The 16288-nt window shown below is 45.5% G+C and overlaps 1 protein-coding gene across 9 annotated transcripts in view; it reads right to left on the minus strand.

The window, feature by feature from the left end:
• Positions 1-16288, minus strand: part of LOC116448728 (multiple epidermal growth factor-like domains protein 6) — a 190100-nt gene that overhangs the window by 15323 nt on the left and 158489 nt on the right. For all 9 annotated transcript variants that reach the window (XR_004242095.1, XR_004242094.1, XM_032119575.1 and 6 more), the window contains 7 exons: positions 12960-13088; positions 7742-7870; positions 6012-6140; positions 5388-5513; positions 4278-4406; positions 3980-4108; positions 2782-2913 (listed from right to left, as the gene is read on the minus strand). Coding sequence is in view for 7 of the 9 variants with exons in the window: in XM_032119575.1 (XP_031975466.1) it covers positions 2782-2913; positions 3980-4108; positions 4278-4406; positions 5388-5513; positions 6012-6140; positions 7742-7870; positions 12960-13088 (903 nt within the window). In the remaining 2 variants the exon portion in view is untranslated. The remainder of the gene's footprint in view (positions 1-2781; positions 2914-3979; positions 4109-4277; positions 4407-5387; positions 5514-6011; positions 6141-7741; positions 7871-12959; positions 13089-16288) is intronic.

Here is a 16288-nt window from a genome sequence, read left to right on the forward strand (position 1 = left end):
ACCAGTTCAGTAGGCTCTGCCTTTGTAAAGAGGGCTATTCTTGCACCACCAGTTATCTCATAAAGACATTTTCTAATTTAACAGTTTCCTGTGCTTCTGACTTAAGTTTTTTCTGCGAACAAAAGAGTGGCAGCCAGATTTCCACCTCATTTCCTGATTTTACTTCTGCTTTGAGTGGGTTTGTCATGACCAAGAGCTCCTAAATCTTTTCATAGCAATTGCACACACGGAGGCTTTTCTGACCAATGCTCTTCATTGCACTGTCAAATAATCCCTTCTGACACATCCTGTCACCTAAGCTTGAGGTGAAGCTGGTGAGATCTTTCTGGCTCTGGGTGCCCCCAGACCAGTCAATGTCACAGAAACATAACATGATTTTTTTTTAAATCATTTCACCACCACTTATTGCTTTTTATTCATTTTAACAAGTCGATGTGCCCATCCACCAAGTTATGGACAAGTGATGGGAACATTATTGCTAGTTTGTCTGCTTCCTCTGGACCCTGCCAAGAGACTGTTTCAGCTCCTCACTCCAAAATTTGAGAACATGAAAGCCCCGTTGCTCTTGGCTCCTGGAAATTTGACTTCCCAGCCAACTACACCTTTTATAGATACTTTCTTGAACCTTTTTTCACTGTACTATAAATATAGCATCAGTTGCCAGAAACTGTTTCCAGCAGCATCCAACCACATGTTGACTGGACCAGAGCCCGTTTGGGAGCGGCTCCCTGTGCTGGTTTTAATATTCTATCGAGAGCTTCTTCACCCTGGAGCAGCCCCAGCTTTCCCTGCAGTGAGGACAGCAGGAACTTGGAGTATCCCCACCGAAGTCACGCGAGCTATCCTTGGTTTTCAGTCAGCCACTTCAGAATCAGGCCCACAATCTCTCCCTCCACGGATCTAAACCTAAAAATAACTCACTTTTAACTGTTTTCCTTCTATTTTTGTGTTTGTCAATGCAATGCTCAGAGTGGCACAGGGGACAACAGAAAAAACACCAACACAGATGAGTATTTTTCTCTTTCTGTGAACTTCCACCATTCCATTATTCCTCCAATAAATATCTAACAAACTTGTGTTTAAGAATTTGCGGCATATTTTTGGAATCTCAAGAGTACAAAACACCATGAAATCTCAAATCTCATACTCTATAGGTTTAATGCCAGCTACACAGAAATCCATGGCAAAAATCCCCCCTGAATGCAGCAAAACACAGATTTTATTTCGCAATCAATCTTTTTATATCTCTTCTATCAGAGCTTCAGTGTAATTGTTAATGCTTTAAACTTTAAAATTCTGAAATAAAACCTGAAGTATCTAAGTAAGTTCGAGGACATTTACTGTAACTACAGAGATTTAGTGCTACACACACAGGTAATGACTACTGAGAAATTGCTACATAAAAGTAATAGGCTGACCATGATTAGGTCTTTTTAAATGATCCTGTTAAATAGCTGATCTCCACTACTGCTCTACTATAACATTTATTATAATCTAATGCATAATGGATCCAGATGGCTCCAGCCCTGATGTTGAAGGCAAGATTTCGATCTCACTCACAGCAAAAACTGATGCACAAAGGAGGACAGAATCAATCCTTTGTATTTTATTTATAATTTATATTTTAAAGAATAACTTGTGATGACGTGATGGCAATACAAAGGCCCATCTCTAAAGCGAGTCTTTCTTCTATTTCTGCTCAAGAAATAAAACACTGGTTTAACTCTTACTAGGGCTGCACATGTTACAGCTGGCTTTTGTATCCAAACTGTCACCCCAAAAAGCAATTCAGCCAAACAGAGCTGTGCTGGATTCCCAAAAAAGGGAAATCAGCACTTGCCAAAAAGAGAAAACCTGAGCAAGAAAGACAACAGCTTTTTTTTTTTTTTTTTTTTTTTTTTTCCCCATTTTCTTTCTCCTCAAAATGAGACCATTACAAGCCAGGGAGTAAAACCAAAATTAAAGTTGTAAATAAAAAGGTAATTAACTGTCTCCTTTATTGGCTGCTTTGGTGTGTGTTTCTTATCAGTTGCCACATTCCAACAGAAACAACTTTACAGACGTCCGAAAATACCGGCATGAGCCATGTGGATCTGGGAATATTTTTTATGATGGAGCATTGGGCCAGTTGGCATTTTGTCCTCTACACTAGTCACCATTTTTCAATCCAGAGTAACAGTTGGTTTAATTTGATTGTTCCTCAGAAGGCTCTGCAACTGAAAGGACTTTATGAATCACTTGGATTTATTGCCAATTTCAGCTTGTTGTTTTCTCATAACCATTTGTCCTTACTTGAGCACGCAGAGATTTCGGGAAGTATTTTGGACTTGGTATTTGGAAATGAGAGAGCTGCGCAATATCCAGGTGTAGCTGGGAGATGCAAATGCACAGAATGATCTTGAAATTCTTTAGCGTGGCATGAAATTGGAAAGAATTTAGCTGGTTGTCCTGGGGTGACAATTTGGGGGTTTTAAAAATTAATTTGAACAATTGAATTCATTACATTTTTGAATTAACACTATTAATGAACTTTTTTAGAAAATGTTTTAAAAATTTAATTCCTTGCAATAATACAACTACTACTTTTAGTGTAAATTTACCCACCCTGTGCTTACTTCTTATACCATAACTTACTTGTAACACTATGACTTTTATACTACAATTAACCTCTACTTCTCTCAGTCACCGCTGTACTGACACAGATGAACCCAAAGCACCAGCAGATGCTCCTGCAGGACTCAGCCCTCTGTCAGAACAGCAGCAACCCCCAAAAATACTCACGGAGGTGGCAGAGGGGCCCGTGGTAGCCCGGGCTGCAGGAGCAGTGGCCGGTGACAGGGTGACATTTCTGATTCTCAGCTGAGCACTGGCACACCCCGTGACAGTCCTGCCCGTACGTGCCTGGTGGACAAGCTTTGGGAGGAAGAAATGCAAACCAATAAATTAAATTTGTCTTGGTAAATATAGCACTCAAACAAAGAGCGGGCTGAAATCTATTAAATAAAATCCCTGCCTACGGAATGACGCTCTCCTCCGGGACTTTGGATTTATTACATTTACTTGGAGGTTACTTGACTGCTTGATTTTGTTTTGTTCAGTCAATTTGTGCCCAACTGTCAAGGGCCAGATACAATTTTCTTGTCACTAGAAAAAAAATCATAGGGAAATGTCAGGTAAAATTGACTAAAATAACAGTATAATTCCCAGGGGACCAGGATAAAGACATTCTGCCTTTTGCAGAGAGTTTGAACTTGCAAAGCTGCTGCGACATCAACATCTCCACAGGTTTCACTCTGCCTGCTGACAGCTACATTGCCTACAGGTTTTGGACCTTCCACATTTAATTCCTACATCTCATTTCCATTCAGCTGCCCTGGTTGTGGGTCAGCATTCAGAGTCCTTTGGTGGAGGGTGTGGGACATCAATGTCAATCCTTTCAATTCTTATTTATTGCTGGTTCTCTTTTTGCTAAAGCAGGGCTCAGGCAAAGTTTCGTAGGGAGGAACGAAGTCAGGGTGCTGCAGCTGGGGTCAGAGAAGGAGCCTGCTTCCAAAGACATCTCTGGGGGACCAAACTCCATGCTAAGCGAAGCCAAATAATGTTCTTTCCCTTCTGAGAGCAGGAATAGACGGCCTCTCACAGGGGCAAGGCCACCAAAAGCTGAGCTGCTGCTTTACTGACAGCACAGTGCTGGCTGTGGGCAGGGGCCGAGCACCAGTGGCACATCCTCAACCTATCTGGGTCCAGTTCAGGCCCTGGCTGCTCCCTGCAAACCCCAGGAGCTGAAACTGTGCCTGGCACGGAGCTCAGAGCTGGCCAAACCACTTGGGTGAGGGACAAGCAGCCCTCAGCCATCCTCCCTCCTGTCAGATTGTCATCTCCTCCCTCTTCGGGCATCACACCATCATGTTTTTATTCAAGACATCAATTTACTAACTAATTGACAAGGGAAGTATTTGTGTTGTGGTAACAAACTTACTCTTCTCGCAGCCGTGGCCGGCGAACCCCGGGGGACATCCGCAGGCGCCCGTCAGGTGGTGGCAGGGCCTTCCCGGGGGACAGCGGCACCGCTGGGCACATCCCGCTCCGTAGCGGCCCGGCAGGCAGGCTGGGGGGACACCAACCCTGTCAGGGCCAGCAGGACAGGACAAAGCCACCCCCTCCACGGACCCGCTGCACCCATCCCCGCCAGGTATGTGAAAGCACCCGGCCGTGACCGAGAGCTCTGGATTTGGGGGGAACGCGCGCACCGACCTGAGCAGCCTCCCCTCACTCACGTTTGTCACAGTGCCTCCCTCGCCACCCCCTCTGGCAGTGACACGCTCCGGTCTGGGGGTGGCAGGACCGGCCGTGGGCGCAGTCACACCGCTCCTCGCAGCGCTGGCCGAAAAATCCCGGCGGGCAGGCTGGGGGCAAGCAGAGAGAGACACATTCTACCTGCTGCGGGGGGAGCAGCTCCACTGGCAATCCAAGGATCCTTCTTGCCTGAGCTCCTGCTCAGGAGTACACTTAGCAGACTACGTGGCCAGAAAATATCAGTGAAGGAGAAGATACTAAAAGTATTAAAAGCATTTAACGCTGACTGCTAATGAGCCTGCACAGGAAAGTTTGCAATGATGTAGCCACAGCTGGAGTACAAATCCAGATGGGGTCCACAGAGAGGGTGATGCTGTTTGCTTTGATACAACTACGCACCCAGGGACAGCTGTTGGAACAGTGGGAACTATGCCCACAAACTGCTTCCACCTCCCGAGTCCCTGCAAAGTGACCAAAGAGAAAGGGAGGTGGGCACTGAGAAGGCTTTACAGGTCGCAGTGGTGGCTGAGGCTTTGAGAGTCCTCAGTGCCTCAGGAGACCTCAGAAAGCTGCTTGTGGCTTGGTAAAAGCACAGCACCTCAGTGGTTGAGCTGAAAGCATGTTTTTAGTCACCTGTGTGTGAGAACTAGTCCCCATTTCAGGGATTCAGAGGGCTCTAAGCATGCCAAACAGCTGTGTCAAATCTGGGTCATGTGCAAGATCTGTACATCTGAACTATCACAGTCCAGTTTGCTGAGCTGCCCTCAGTGACCCACAGACACTCAGCAGCAGGTGGCTGATCTGGTAAATTCTCCTTAAAACTCCCTCACTTCCATGTGTTCTTCCTTGTGTGCATAAGGTAGAGAAATACCTTCATTTTCTTAGCAGGCAGGGAACAGAGGTAGGAGGAGATAAAATGATTTGGACAAGGGCACGGTTGGGCAGAGACCTGCCTGTGGGTCTGAGCTGGGGTGAGAGGGCATAAATCATAATTGGCCTGCAGAACACTGGAAAATTAAGATACAAACCAGAAAACAGGCAGAACTGGCTGGTGGTTAAAATGAAGGATTTGCAGAAGGAGCTGCCCTTACCAACATCGCAGCGGTCCCCAGTCCAGCCAGCACGGCACAGGCACTTCCCTGAGGGCACATCACACACCCCGCGGTGGCAGCTGCAGTTCTGCTCACAGCCCTCTCCGAACTGCCCGTCCCCACACTCTGAAACGGGATGGGGGAGACTGATGGGGAACCAGGCTGGAGCAACCCCAGCAGGAACTCCCTCATGTCTCTGCAATATGATGAGCCACCTAAACTGGGCCTAAAAACCTTCCGTGAAGGAAATTTTGAAGCCTCCCTTGGCAAAATTCTCTAGAAACACATCATTTTCCTCTTTTAAGTATTTCTTTTTTTCTCTTTAAATGGAGACCATTACCTATCTTCCCTGTTCCCAAAGGGCAGAGAATGGCTTATTCCTCTCCCCTGCCCAGCAAGTTTCCACCACCACGGATGTGTTCAAGTCTCATGTCTCCCCTCAGTCTTCTCACTTCTGACTAAACAACCCCAGCTTTTTCAACCTCTCCCCACCTGGTGTTTTCCATTGTTCTGCCTCCTTTTTCCTCTGGGCTGTCTCAAACCAGACCCCACCATAACTGGGGATTTCCTTGCAGAGTGACTGAACCGAGGCGCTGGAGAGGTGGAGGAGGTGGGGAGACTCACCCAGCTCACAGGCTGTCCCCGTCCAGCCCTGGGGACACTGGCACTCGCCGCTCACAGGGTCACAGGTGGCCTGGCCGTGGCACAGGCAGCGCTGCAGGCAGCCGGCTCCGTGCCACCCCGGAGGACAGGCTGCGAAGGGAGGCAGGGAAAACCTTCCGTGAGGAAGTGCAGGAGAAGGACACAGGCTCAACACCACCTCTCCCATCTCACAGCCCTTCTCGCCCTGGAGGATGCTGTGGGAGGTACAACCAGCAGAAATGGGGACATGACTGATAAGGAATTACTCCAACCAATGTACAACTGGTGTGGGAACAAAATAGGTGATGAAGTGAACTAGTGACCCACCAGACAACCTTGAGACTTTCTGTTTGTACCTAGAAAATCCGTTTTTTTGGTTCCTTCCAGCTTTCTCAACACTGGGGAGCGCAGTTCTTGATTTCCCTGTTCCCAGAATTTCTTTTTACAGTCCTTTTAAAATCACAGCTCCTTCTCTAACTGATCCTGCTGCCCACAGCTGCCTGACATTTCACCATTTACCTAATTTTAATTAAGCAAGTTTATTAATTCCCATCACAACCAGTTCCTATGGATAGAACCCAATTTTTTGGCAAAAAACTACACACCTCTGCCATGTGCCAGAGTGAAACCTCTTGAAGACAGTAACAGGAGCAAGCTCTCACTTTGGAAAAGCATAGGCACCAGAGGATGATTCCCCCAGCCTCACACAATTATTCTACCTCCTCACTTCAAAGAGAAAAGAAACCCCCAAACATAAATTTGAAAAGGCGTGTTTGAAACAGATTTTGTAACTTTTGCTTTGGTTTTGTATTTGTGGCCTGTGGACAAAACAGAAAAATTTAGGTCATGCCTAACATGTCATCAAGAACAGTTTGGTGCCTTCCCAATTTTTAAATTCTTCATGGAAAGACCTCTTCATATCAAGTTTTAAAAGGGGAATGCACTAAATTTATATATTACTCTACCTGTGCCAGCTTCCATCCCCTTTCCCTAACAATCCTCTTGGGATGCTGAAGAGCAGCCTCTGAGTGCAGGTGCTGACTCCAAATCCCAGCTCACCCAGGAGCACCCACAGCAGCATTCCCAGCTCCACGGTACTGCTGACACCCCAGGGACCTCGTGGGGAAGGCACAGAACAAGGAGCCTTCTGCAACAGGGATGGACAGACTTTTCCTAGTGCCTAGGATGCACGGATTAGGATGTGCAGTGCAACCACAGTGCAGCCTTTCTTTGCCAGCCTCTTCTCAAGGCTCTCTGTTTGAGCCACATGTCTGGCTCTGATAGCCAAGGCTGCAAGGCTCGATGCCTTTCACATGTTCTGGATTTAGGCTCTGTCTGGAACAGCGCAAGGTAATGCCAAGGATCAGTCTGGTGCATGGGACAGTAAAGCAGCCCAGAGAAAAGAAACAGAGCTGCATTTCAGCATCATAATTGGGAGTTTTATGGACCTTTTCTCCCTTCGTCAGCCCTCAAAATCAGCTCTCTTTCCAGTTTATGGCTGTTTCACCCTCCTGCCCTGTGCACACCGGGATCCTACATCACGATGTCACGGATTAATTTAATGGACCAGCTCACGTCACTGTGGATACAAACCCAATGACAACACAGGGCAATGAGCTGAGAGTTAAAACACCACTGAGCTTTCCCCAAACACAGGTTTTACTTTTCCCTCCTATAATCCATAGGCAGGGGGTTTGAATTTCTGACTGTACCTTCTTGGCAGGTGGCTCCTTTCCAGCCTGGGCTACAAAGGCACGTCCCGGTTACGTGGTGACAGAGAGCTCCGTTGTGACAGTGACAAGTGCTCCTGCAGCCCGGCCCATAGCTGTTCTCCTGGCAGGCTGCAGTGAGAGAATTTCATAAAACCATCAGGAAGCATCCAAGGAAGCACTGCACAGAGCAAACCCGAGACACAAGCCAGTGCCAGGGAAATCAGGTTGGAGCTGTGCTCCGATGACACTTTTCACATCATAAGGGTGCCTAAGTCCACATAAAATCATAAAGGCTGGAAAAGATCTCCAAGATCATCAGTCCAACCTTTGGCCTAATACCTTCCTGATCCTTAAACCAAATCACAAAGTGCTGTGTCTACTCATTCTTTGAACACTTCAGGGAATGGTGACTTCACCATTCCTGGAAATATATATAAATATATATACATATATATACACACACACACACATAAATATACAAACCCCCAAATATTAACCACGTCTGACTCTAGATAGAGTAATAGAATCATTAGGTTTGAAAAGACCTTTAAGATCATCAAGTCCAACTGTTAACTCAGCACTGCCAAGTCCACCACAATATCAGCCAATACATGAACTGCAAAAGGTATTTTGAAAAAAAATATTCTGCCAATTAAGACCACATAGACTGGAACTGCTCTGCAACACTCGCAGTTTAGAGATAATGTGTCTTATGAAAGCTTAACATAATAATGTGGCTTAAAAATATGAATCACAGCCCTTTCTGATGAGGTTTCTATCGAGGGGCTGGATCACAGGGGGTGATGGATCAGCTGCCAGCCCCTGCTCTGCAGAATGTCTTTGTGCTAAACTAATGGTCCAGCAGAACCACCAGCCTGACAACCCCAGTATTTATTTGCATCCTGGTAAGAGAACTGACAACTTCATTGTTTTCAGTGTTCATTTTTCACAGCTGGATGCCTCTGCTCACCCAGACTCTCATTCTTTGGTCAGAGAGGGGTGATATTTTCAATGAGTTTGGTTAAGCAGCTGGCTCCCAGGTGAAAACTTAATGCAGTCATCTTGCAAGCAAACGCTCCTCTTTCAGTGCTGCTGCCCGTGAAAAATGGCAGTGATAAAATTCCTGCAGTCTCCCTTGCACTGGAGATTTGGGTAGCTCTGAATGGTGGAAAACAGACAGGTCTGCTACCCTGTTTTCTTCAGTTATCATCCAAAATAATACAAAGAGGGTTGATGGAGCTGGATCGCCTCCTTGCACGGTTTTTGTTCTGCATTGCAGGGGCTCCTGTCAGAGCCTCTCATCCCTGTAGCACTTCTGGCGTGCACCGGAGACGCAAAAAAAGCCTGGATCCCTGATCCAGGAGAGTGTCCTGCACTCGATGAATGTGACATCTTCCAGGTTTCACAGCCAAACAGTGAATTTTCACCCAAACTTCTCTGCCTTTCAGGGTGTCAGTGAACATGATGTAGTACTCTGGGAGAACAAGTCCCTAGGGACAGAAGGGAGGTGTGAAACCACCTTGATCTTGGAGGTGAACTTGGCTGACAGTCTCTGACCCATTCTCAGCCCTTTTCTCCCCATCTGAGGGCTTCCAGCTCCCCAGCCTGGTTCTCAGACACCATTTCTCCCAGGACCTCTTTTCCACAGTGCTCTTTCTTGTCATCGCTTGGACCCCGTCCACATTGAAACCACAAGAAAGAGCAGGAGCTCAGTCCCATCACAGCTAAAAGTTTGTTCTGCAAATGAAGCTTGGATGCCAAGTAAAAAGTTCAGCACATCCTACAGAGCTCTGGCTCAGTTTTTGGGAGCAGAACTAAGTATTTCCACAATACAGACCAGAACTATAGCACAACCCAGCCAAAGGAAAAACCAGCTCATCACCAGATCCCCTAACTTGTTACCAGTGGTTTGTGTGAGGTTTTTGGAGTATGTGTGCAAAGCTCTTGTTACACTTACCAAAAAGACAATAGTGTTTCAGTGAAAATTCTGGTAAGAAAGCAGAAATTTCTGGAGAAGAAAATTTTGACTATTCTACTGGGTAGATACAAATGGGTTTTTTTAAAGTACTTTTCTGAAGATTAAGAAAAAAAGTGATATATTGAAGCTACTTCATGAAGTTCCACAACTGAACGCACAAATATCCGTGGGCCTTTTCTTTTTTCTTCATGATGAGAGAAAAGGAAAGACTTAATCCAAAGGTTTAAATTAGCAGACTTTTTCCTGGTTCAAAATTTTCCTCTTCGTGTCCTTCTTCTGCAAGATGAGGATTTATTTGTTTGCACTCTTTAAAATCCCTTTTTGCATGCAGAGTAAGGAACACATGAAACTGGAGACTTCTCTTCCAGACTAGAAGTCAACAGCCATCAACAGTGCCCAGGAGCACAGGCAAATGATGGGCTCTCATGCTCTATAGGGTGTCCAGTAGCTTTGTTTTCAAGCAACTTCTGTGGCTTATTCCCCACAAAATGAAGCTTTAGCTTTTAAAGAACAGGGAATTTGCAAAGTCAAGTGCTCACACACCATGAAATGTCAAACCCCTGTTACCAGTGCCTCTGGCAGAGCCAATCTTTCTGTAGTCACTTATTTTTCAAACTAGCATGCTCTCTTTTTTACCACAAGGAACCACTTCAGTGAAGATTCTGCTGAGCCCCAACAGCTTCAGAAAGAGGCATGTTTAGTACTGACAGAATTAAGGCAAAATTCAGATGCTGAATTGTGCACATCTGCTACAGACCATATGCAACATGAGATTTTTGGAGGGTTTGGTTGGGTTTTTTTAAGTTTGCAAACTTTGGATGAATTTGCAGTGAATCCTAGCAGGGTTTGGGCTGGAAGGGATCCTAAAGATCATCAAGTTCCAACTCCCCTGTCATGAACAGGGATGCCACTACTAGATGAGGTTGCTCCTCCCATCCAGCCTGGCCTTGAACACTTACAGGGAGCGAGTATCCAGAAAGGAAGATTACATCTCTATCACAAAGAAATGCCAAATGCCAGGTCCTCACTTCTGTGTCACAGAACTCAGTGAAAGAGTTTATTTAGAAAAAAGAAAAAAAAAGAATAGGCAGCATACTTTTCCTAAGCCTCTTTCTTGGAAACCTAAAACACCTCAGGTGGACACTCAAAAAATCCCCAAATAAAATCTCCGAGCACAAACTGAAGCTCAGGCAGAGCTTGCTTGGCAGATTTCACCCCAGATTAACATAATTCATTTTCAAACAACTGAAACCCATGGTCTGGTAATGGAAAGCATTAGGCAGCTCCAACAAAAGGCATCACTGTCCGTATTGCCTGTAATTAGATAGCAGAGTATAAAACACACTGCATGGCTGGCTTAGGATCAATTCAAATCCCATGATGCCAAAATTATTCCTCAATATCCTCCAGCACATTGCCTGCAATCTGATTACTTCCACACGAGTGCTGTCCTTCCAGCTGCTGGAGCTGGCGGGTCCCAGGAACAGGCAAGGTGAATATTAAACACCCCGGGAGGATGGGGAGTGCTGAGCTCCCACCCTTACTCTGAGCAGCTTTGGAGCAGTGTGGATGAGTTGTAAAATCATGATGAAGATCCCTCACTTAGCCAAGAGAAAAGGAGGAGACACCCTGCACTGGTAACTGACCTCTCTCTCTCACTCACAGAGGCCTCGGAGGCTTTGGCACCTTCACCAGCAGGAGGAATAAATCAGCCCAGCACAAAGCTCTAATGGCTCTGGCACAAGATAATAAATAGGGGTTTTTTTTTCCTAATGTGAGTAGAGGGGGGCACCAGGGGCCATGGACAAGGAGCTGCATTTCTTAATTGAATTTAATGAAATATGTAACAAAGCTTCCCATCCCTAATGCTAAGGACTAGGGAAGGGGCAAGGTGACACATTGCCAACGCTGTGGCTCGACAGGAAAAATGGGCTGTGACCAATAAGCAAACCCTGCCCTGCTCAGAAGCATCTTTTCTGATCTATGGGATGGCTGTGTGGCTCTGGTCTGCTTTTATTCTCTGGTCACTCCATTTATCTACACTAAAAGGGTGTATTACCACCAGCATCTTCAGATGGTAGAAGATGGAGAGCCAAGTGTTCCTATGGGAGGGCACGAGGAGGCAAAAAGGACTGCAGTGGTGGGATGTTAGGGAAAATGTCTAAAACTGGGAAGATTCAGCAGAACTGACCCACCTGTAAACAAAAGAGCAGGGGACTTTGCAGGAGAAGCCTTCTCAGAAGATGGGCTGTGCTGAGTGGTGGGGGCAAATGAGGGAAAAATATTATGAAGAACAAGCACTGCCCTCAAACAGGGCTGATGTTAAAATAGGGTGTGGCCAGAGGACAGAATTGTCTCAATACAAGCCAGATTTCTCTCTATTTTCTAAATTAAACCACTTTTCTGTTGCAGAAAGCCACAAGCTATGGATTAAAGAAGTGTTCCCTAACAGAGCTGGCTCATTGTGAAGCAGCACTGGAGCTCAGCTCTACACCTCAGCCCTGCAGACAGCACTCATATTTTCAAAAGGAAGCTTAGACCATGACATCATCCTAAAGGAAAACAAGGAAGTTGAGAAGCTAAAACCTGAAAATCTTAAAAAAAACCCTACTTATTTGCTCAACTTGGCAAATAGGCTCAGTGATCTCCAGATGTAATGCCATGCAGCTAAAGAAAATAACCTAATTTCCCATGAAATGTAGTGAAAATTTTCTCAGACTAGCCAATTTTATATATGTATACACACAAGCATTTGTTAGCTTAAAAATTGTGGGATAATCCATACTTGTGAACATCTAGGAAGCTGACAATTATTTTAAAACAAATAAATTTTCTAATAATAATTTAAAAAAACTATTTTGTCACACTCAAATAACAAAATAGTCCCAGCTCTGATTTCTCCACTTTGCACATTTGTAATCTGTCACTTTGTAATTGATAATTAGAGGAGATACACCAGAAACAGATACACAACATTTAATCTCTTAATGCCACACAAAAATGAAAAGCAGAGAGCTGTCATACGGCAGGAGGCAGCTCTGCTATTTAAAACCTGATGCTCATCATGTTTGACGAGTTAAAAAACAAACAACAAAAAAAGAGCTGATGATTTTACAGAGCCACCAAAAATTGTTCCCTTTTTTGGCATCACTGGGAAGGAACGTGACCTATCTAAAAGTGTACCCTGGCAGGGCATCAGCCCGCAGTGCCAGGGGAGGTTTGGGGGTTTGGTGTACGTACGCTGCTCGCAGGTCTCTCCCAGCCAGCCCGGCAGGCAACGGCACGAGCCCAGCACGTGGTCACAGCCAGCAGCATTCTTGCACTTGCACACCTGGTGGCAGTCAACCCCAAAGAATCCATCTGGACAAGCTGCAAATGCAAAACATTTCTTTTTAGCACAGTTCCTGCTTTTTTTTTTTTTTTTTGCATAAACTCCATCTGGTCTTTTCAGAGATTCTTAAGAACCGGAGTTGCTTCAAGGGTTAAGCCTGCCCAGTTCTGATATGTGCATCTTGGAAAAATGTGACCCTTTTACACAAGTAACAGATTTCTGCACAGGAGAACAGGGCTGAGAACACTGAAAAGCCATAAAACAAGTGAGAGAATGGAGCTGGGCTCACACAAACTGTTACTTGTGCCTCTGTAATGGACAGAGGAAATAATTCAACATAATGCAAGACTTCAGGGCCATCCCTGCTGACCTCCCTCCCTTTGAAAATGCAAAACTTCTGCTCCCATTTACTGTCCTGACACTTTTCTAAAGATCCTTTAACAGTGAACCTAAGCCACAGTGGTGCAGTTCAGTGCTGAAATGAAAAACTGGCTAAGTGAATGAGTAGAGAAAACCGAGGCAAATTAAACATCACAAAACAATCCCAGGGAGCTGAAGGAGCTCTGCACCTACATCTGGGAGACATAAGGAAGAGCAGCCCCATGGATCCAATTTTTATCTGTACCAGCGCTGACAGCAGTGAAAATAATGACCAGTGCTTGTCAGTGGGCCACATCATACCCCAAATGCTGCATTACAAGAACACTAAGGCTGCTATGCAGAGTTTAAAAATATATTCTCTATGTAGCCTTAATTTAACCTCTGTGTGTGTGCTTAGATTATGTAAGTGCAGATATTATGTCACACAGTACAGTATGTTATGTTACACTAAGTAATAACAAATCTATAGATACACAACTGTACATCATTCTTTCCACAGAATCCCTGAATCAACCTCAGGATTGATGGTGCTCGTGAAATAAGCAGTAGTTCAGTAAAACTTATCTCTCTGTCCTCTTGTTCAATATAAACTTATATTTAAAATCCAACCTTTACACTTCTACCATGAAATCAGAATGACTGGATTCCCAAGAGAACCTCATCGTGATTATCATCATACCATATACACTGACCAACAACCCTCCACACTTAATTCCACAGCTCTCTACCAGGTCAGAGTAACACTGGTGCCATCAAAGAATGGGTTAGGTTGAAAGGGACCCTAATGATCATCTGCCATCAACCCTCCTGCCATGGACAAGGACACCTTTCACTAGACCAGGTTGCTCCCAAGCCCTGTTCAACCTGGCATTGAACATTTCCAGTGAGTTTTCCACGTGCATCTTCCACTGTTGGACTCTTCTGTCCCTTTTCTTGCCCTGGGGCTTCTTCATGCCCAGGCTTTTTGTCCCAGTCTATCACACTGCCTCTTCCACAGACACAAATTCAGTTCAACCGTGTGCACTGCTGTCTGCTTTGGCTACAAGTGGAGGAAATTCTGTGTCCGTAGTTTTAGGAAAACCTGGACTATCATCCAGCGACAGTGTAAAACACTGAACATCTGCTTTGGCTGCTCTACTGCTCAGCTTGTGACTACACACAGTTGTTTCATCCACCCAAAATCAAAAGCCTGCTCTTCCCTTCTGTCCAAGCCTGTCCCTTCCCCAGCCTGTCCAAGCTGCAGCTTCTTCCCTGGCACACGAGAGGTTTCAGGCTTGCTGCCCTTCCCAGGTTTGTGCTGCCTCAGGAAAACAGAAATGGGGCTTCACACCCATAGAACACCGTAACACATCCATCAGCCTCTGCTCAGTGCTCCCCAGGAGAGAGCTGATACCAATGCACAAGGAAGAGCCACCAGGGTGAGGTTCATCTGTTATTCCCCATTTACCTGCTTCAGTAGCAGGTATGGCACAGCACAAGCACGGGCTCCTCCTGCTGAGCCCTCAGTGACTTTAAGGGCTGACAAAGTTCTTTGAAACAGGGACTGCACAGCCTTGTCAGCTATTCCTCAACATGCACTGTGCTCATTTTCTCCTTTTATCTCAGCAAAACAGCAATCTTTCTGGGCTCTCTTATGGTAATGATTAACTGCTGAAATCCCCAGGGAAGGGTCCAGTCCGTCCATCCCCTGGCAGTGCTGATCCCACAGCAGGTGAGATGCAAAAGCCAAGCTCTGTGCTCCAAAAGGGTGGTATGTCGTTGTTATTAATGGATCAATTAATAAATATACACTAGGAATGGTGTGAGACTCCTGCTGCCTCCACTTAGTGGACTAATTGTCTGGCATTTTGGGATATTCGGACAGATGAACCAGTGAACTGGATAACTGTTGGCCTGATCCCAAAACTGGACACAAGCCTTGGGTCATACAGCACATACCACAGAGCAGCGGGGAAGGGAATTAAACAAAATCACAGTGCAGGGAAGGCAATCACAGCCTTCAAAGTGGGAGCAGCAGATGCTCAGCACTCCACAGAATCAAATCAATTATAACAAGTGCCTCCCCAAACAGGAGTGGAGCAGCCCTGGTTCAAGACAGGGTGTCCCAGCTCACTTGGCACATCTGTAACAAAGCTGTGAGTGTGGCTGCAGAACACAGGCACACCTGGATTCCTCTGGGTTTGCCAGGAGCCCATGGCTCAGGCTTCTTGCATGGCAGATTTTTACATTTAGGTGGGAGTAAGCATTGATGTATTTTTCCATTTATCACAATAATGACCGGTTTTGGGGTTGGGATTTTTTTATTTGGGTTTTTTTTGCCTTGCCTGTTTAGCTGGAATTGCATTCTAACCACAGCCCTGCAGCAGTGGGTGAATACAGAAGCATCTTTTCTGGAGATGATGATACTTTGGCTATCTGTACTTGAACAGGACAGAAAGGACTTACAAAGCCACTTTTGCTGTGACCCCTGCCTTTGCAGAGCCCAGGAATGCAGAGGCATTGACTTCTGCTCCAGTCCAGGAACAGCCAGAACTCCCCGTGTCCCTCTGGTACCCCCTGCCCAAGCACACACCATTCTCCACTCAGATACGGAAGCTGGCTAGTGGCTCTGCTAGCAGCATCCACCAAAAATGATTTATTTTCCTTTGATAATGCAAGACCTTGTGAAGAAATACACATTATTTCATCAGTGTTCTGCTTATATCACTTGCTGCTTTCAAGAAAATCCAAAGGAAGCCTTTCCTAGATTGCTCTCACAGACTGAAATAATTTCTTTGTAGATTATTTTGTTTTCAGCCTTATTTGCAACCGTTAGCTACTCTGCAAATGAAACAGTTTTGCTGCTTTTGAAACTCCT

The sequence above is a fragment of the Corvus moneduloides genome, chromosome 10 (genome assembly GCF_009650955.1).
Source record: "Corvus moneduloides isolate bCorMon1 chromosome 10, bCorMon1.pri, whole genome shotgun sequence".
In the NCBI taxonomy this organism is placed as follows: domain Eukaryota; kingdom Metazoa; phylum Chordata; class Aves; order Passeriformes; family Corvidae; genus Corvus; species Corvus moneduloides.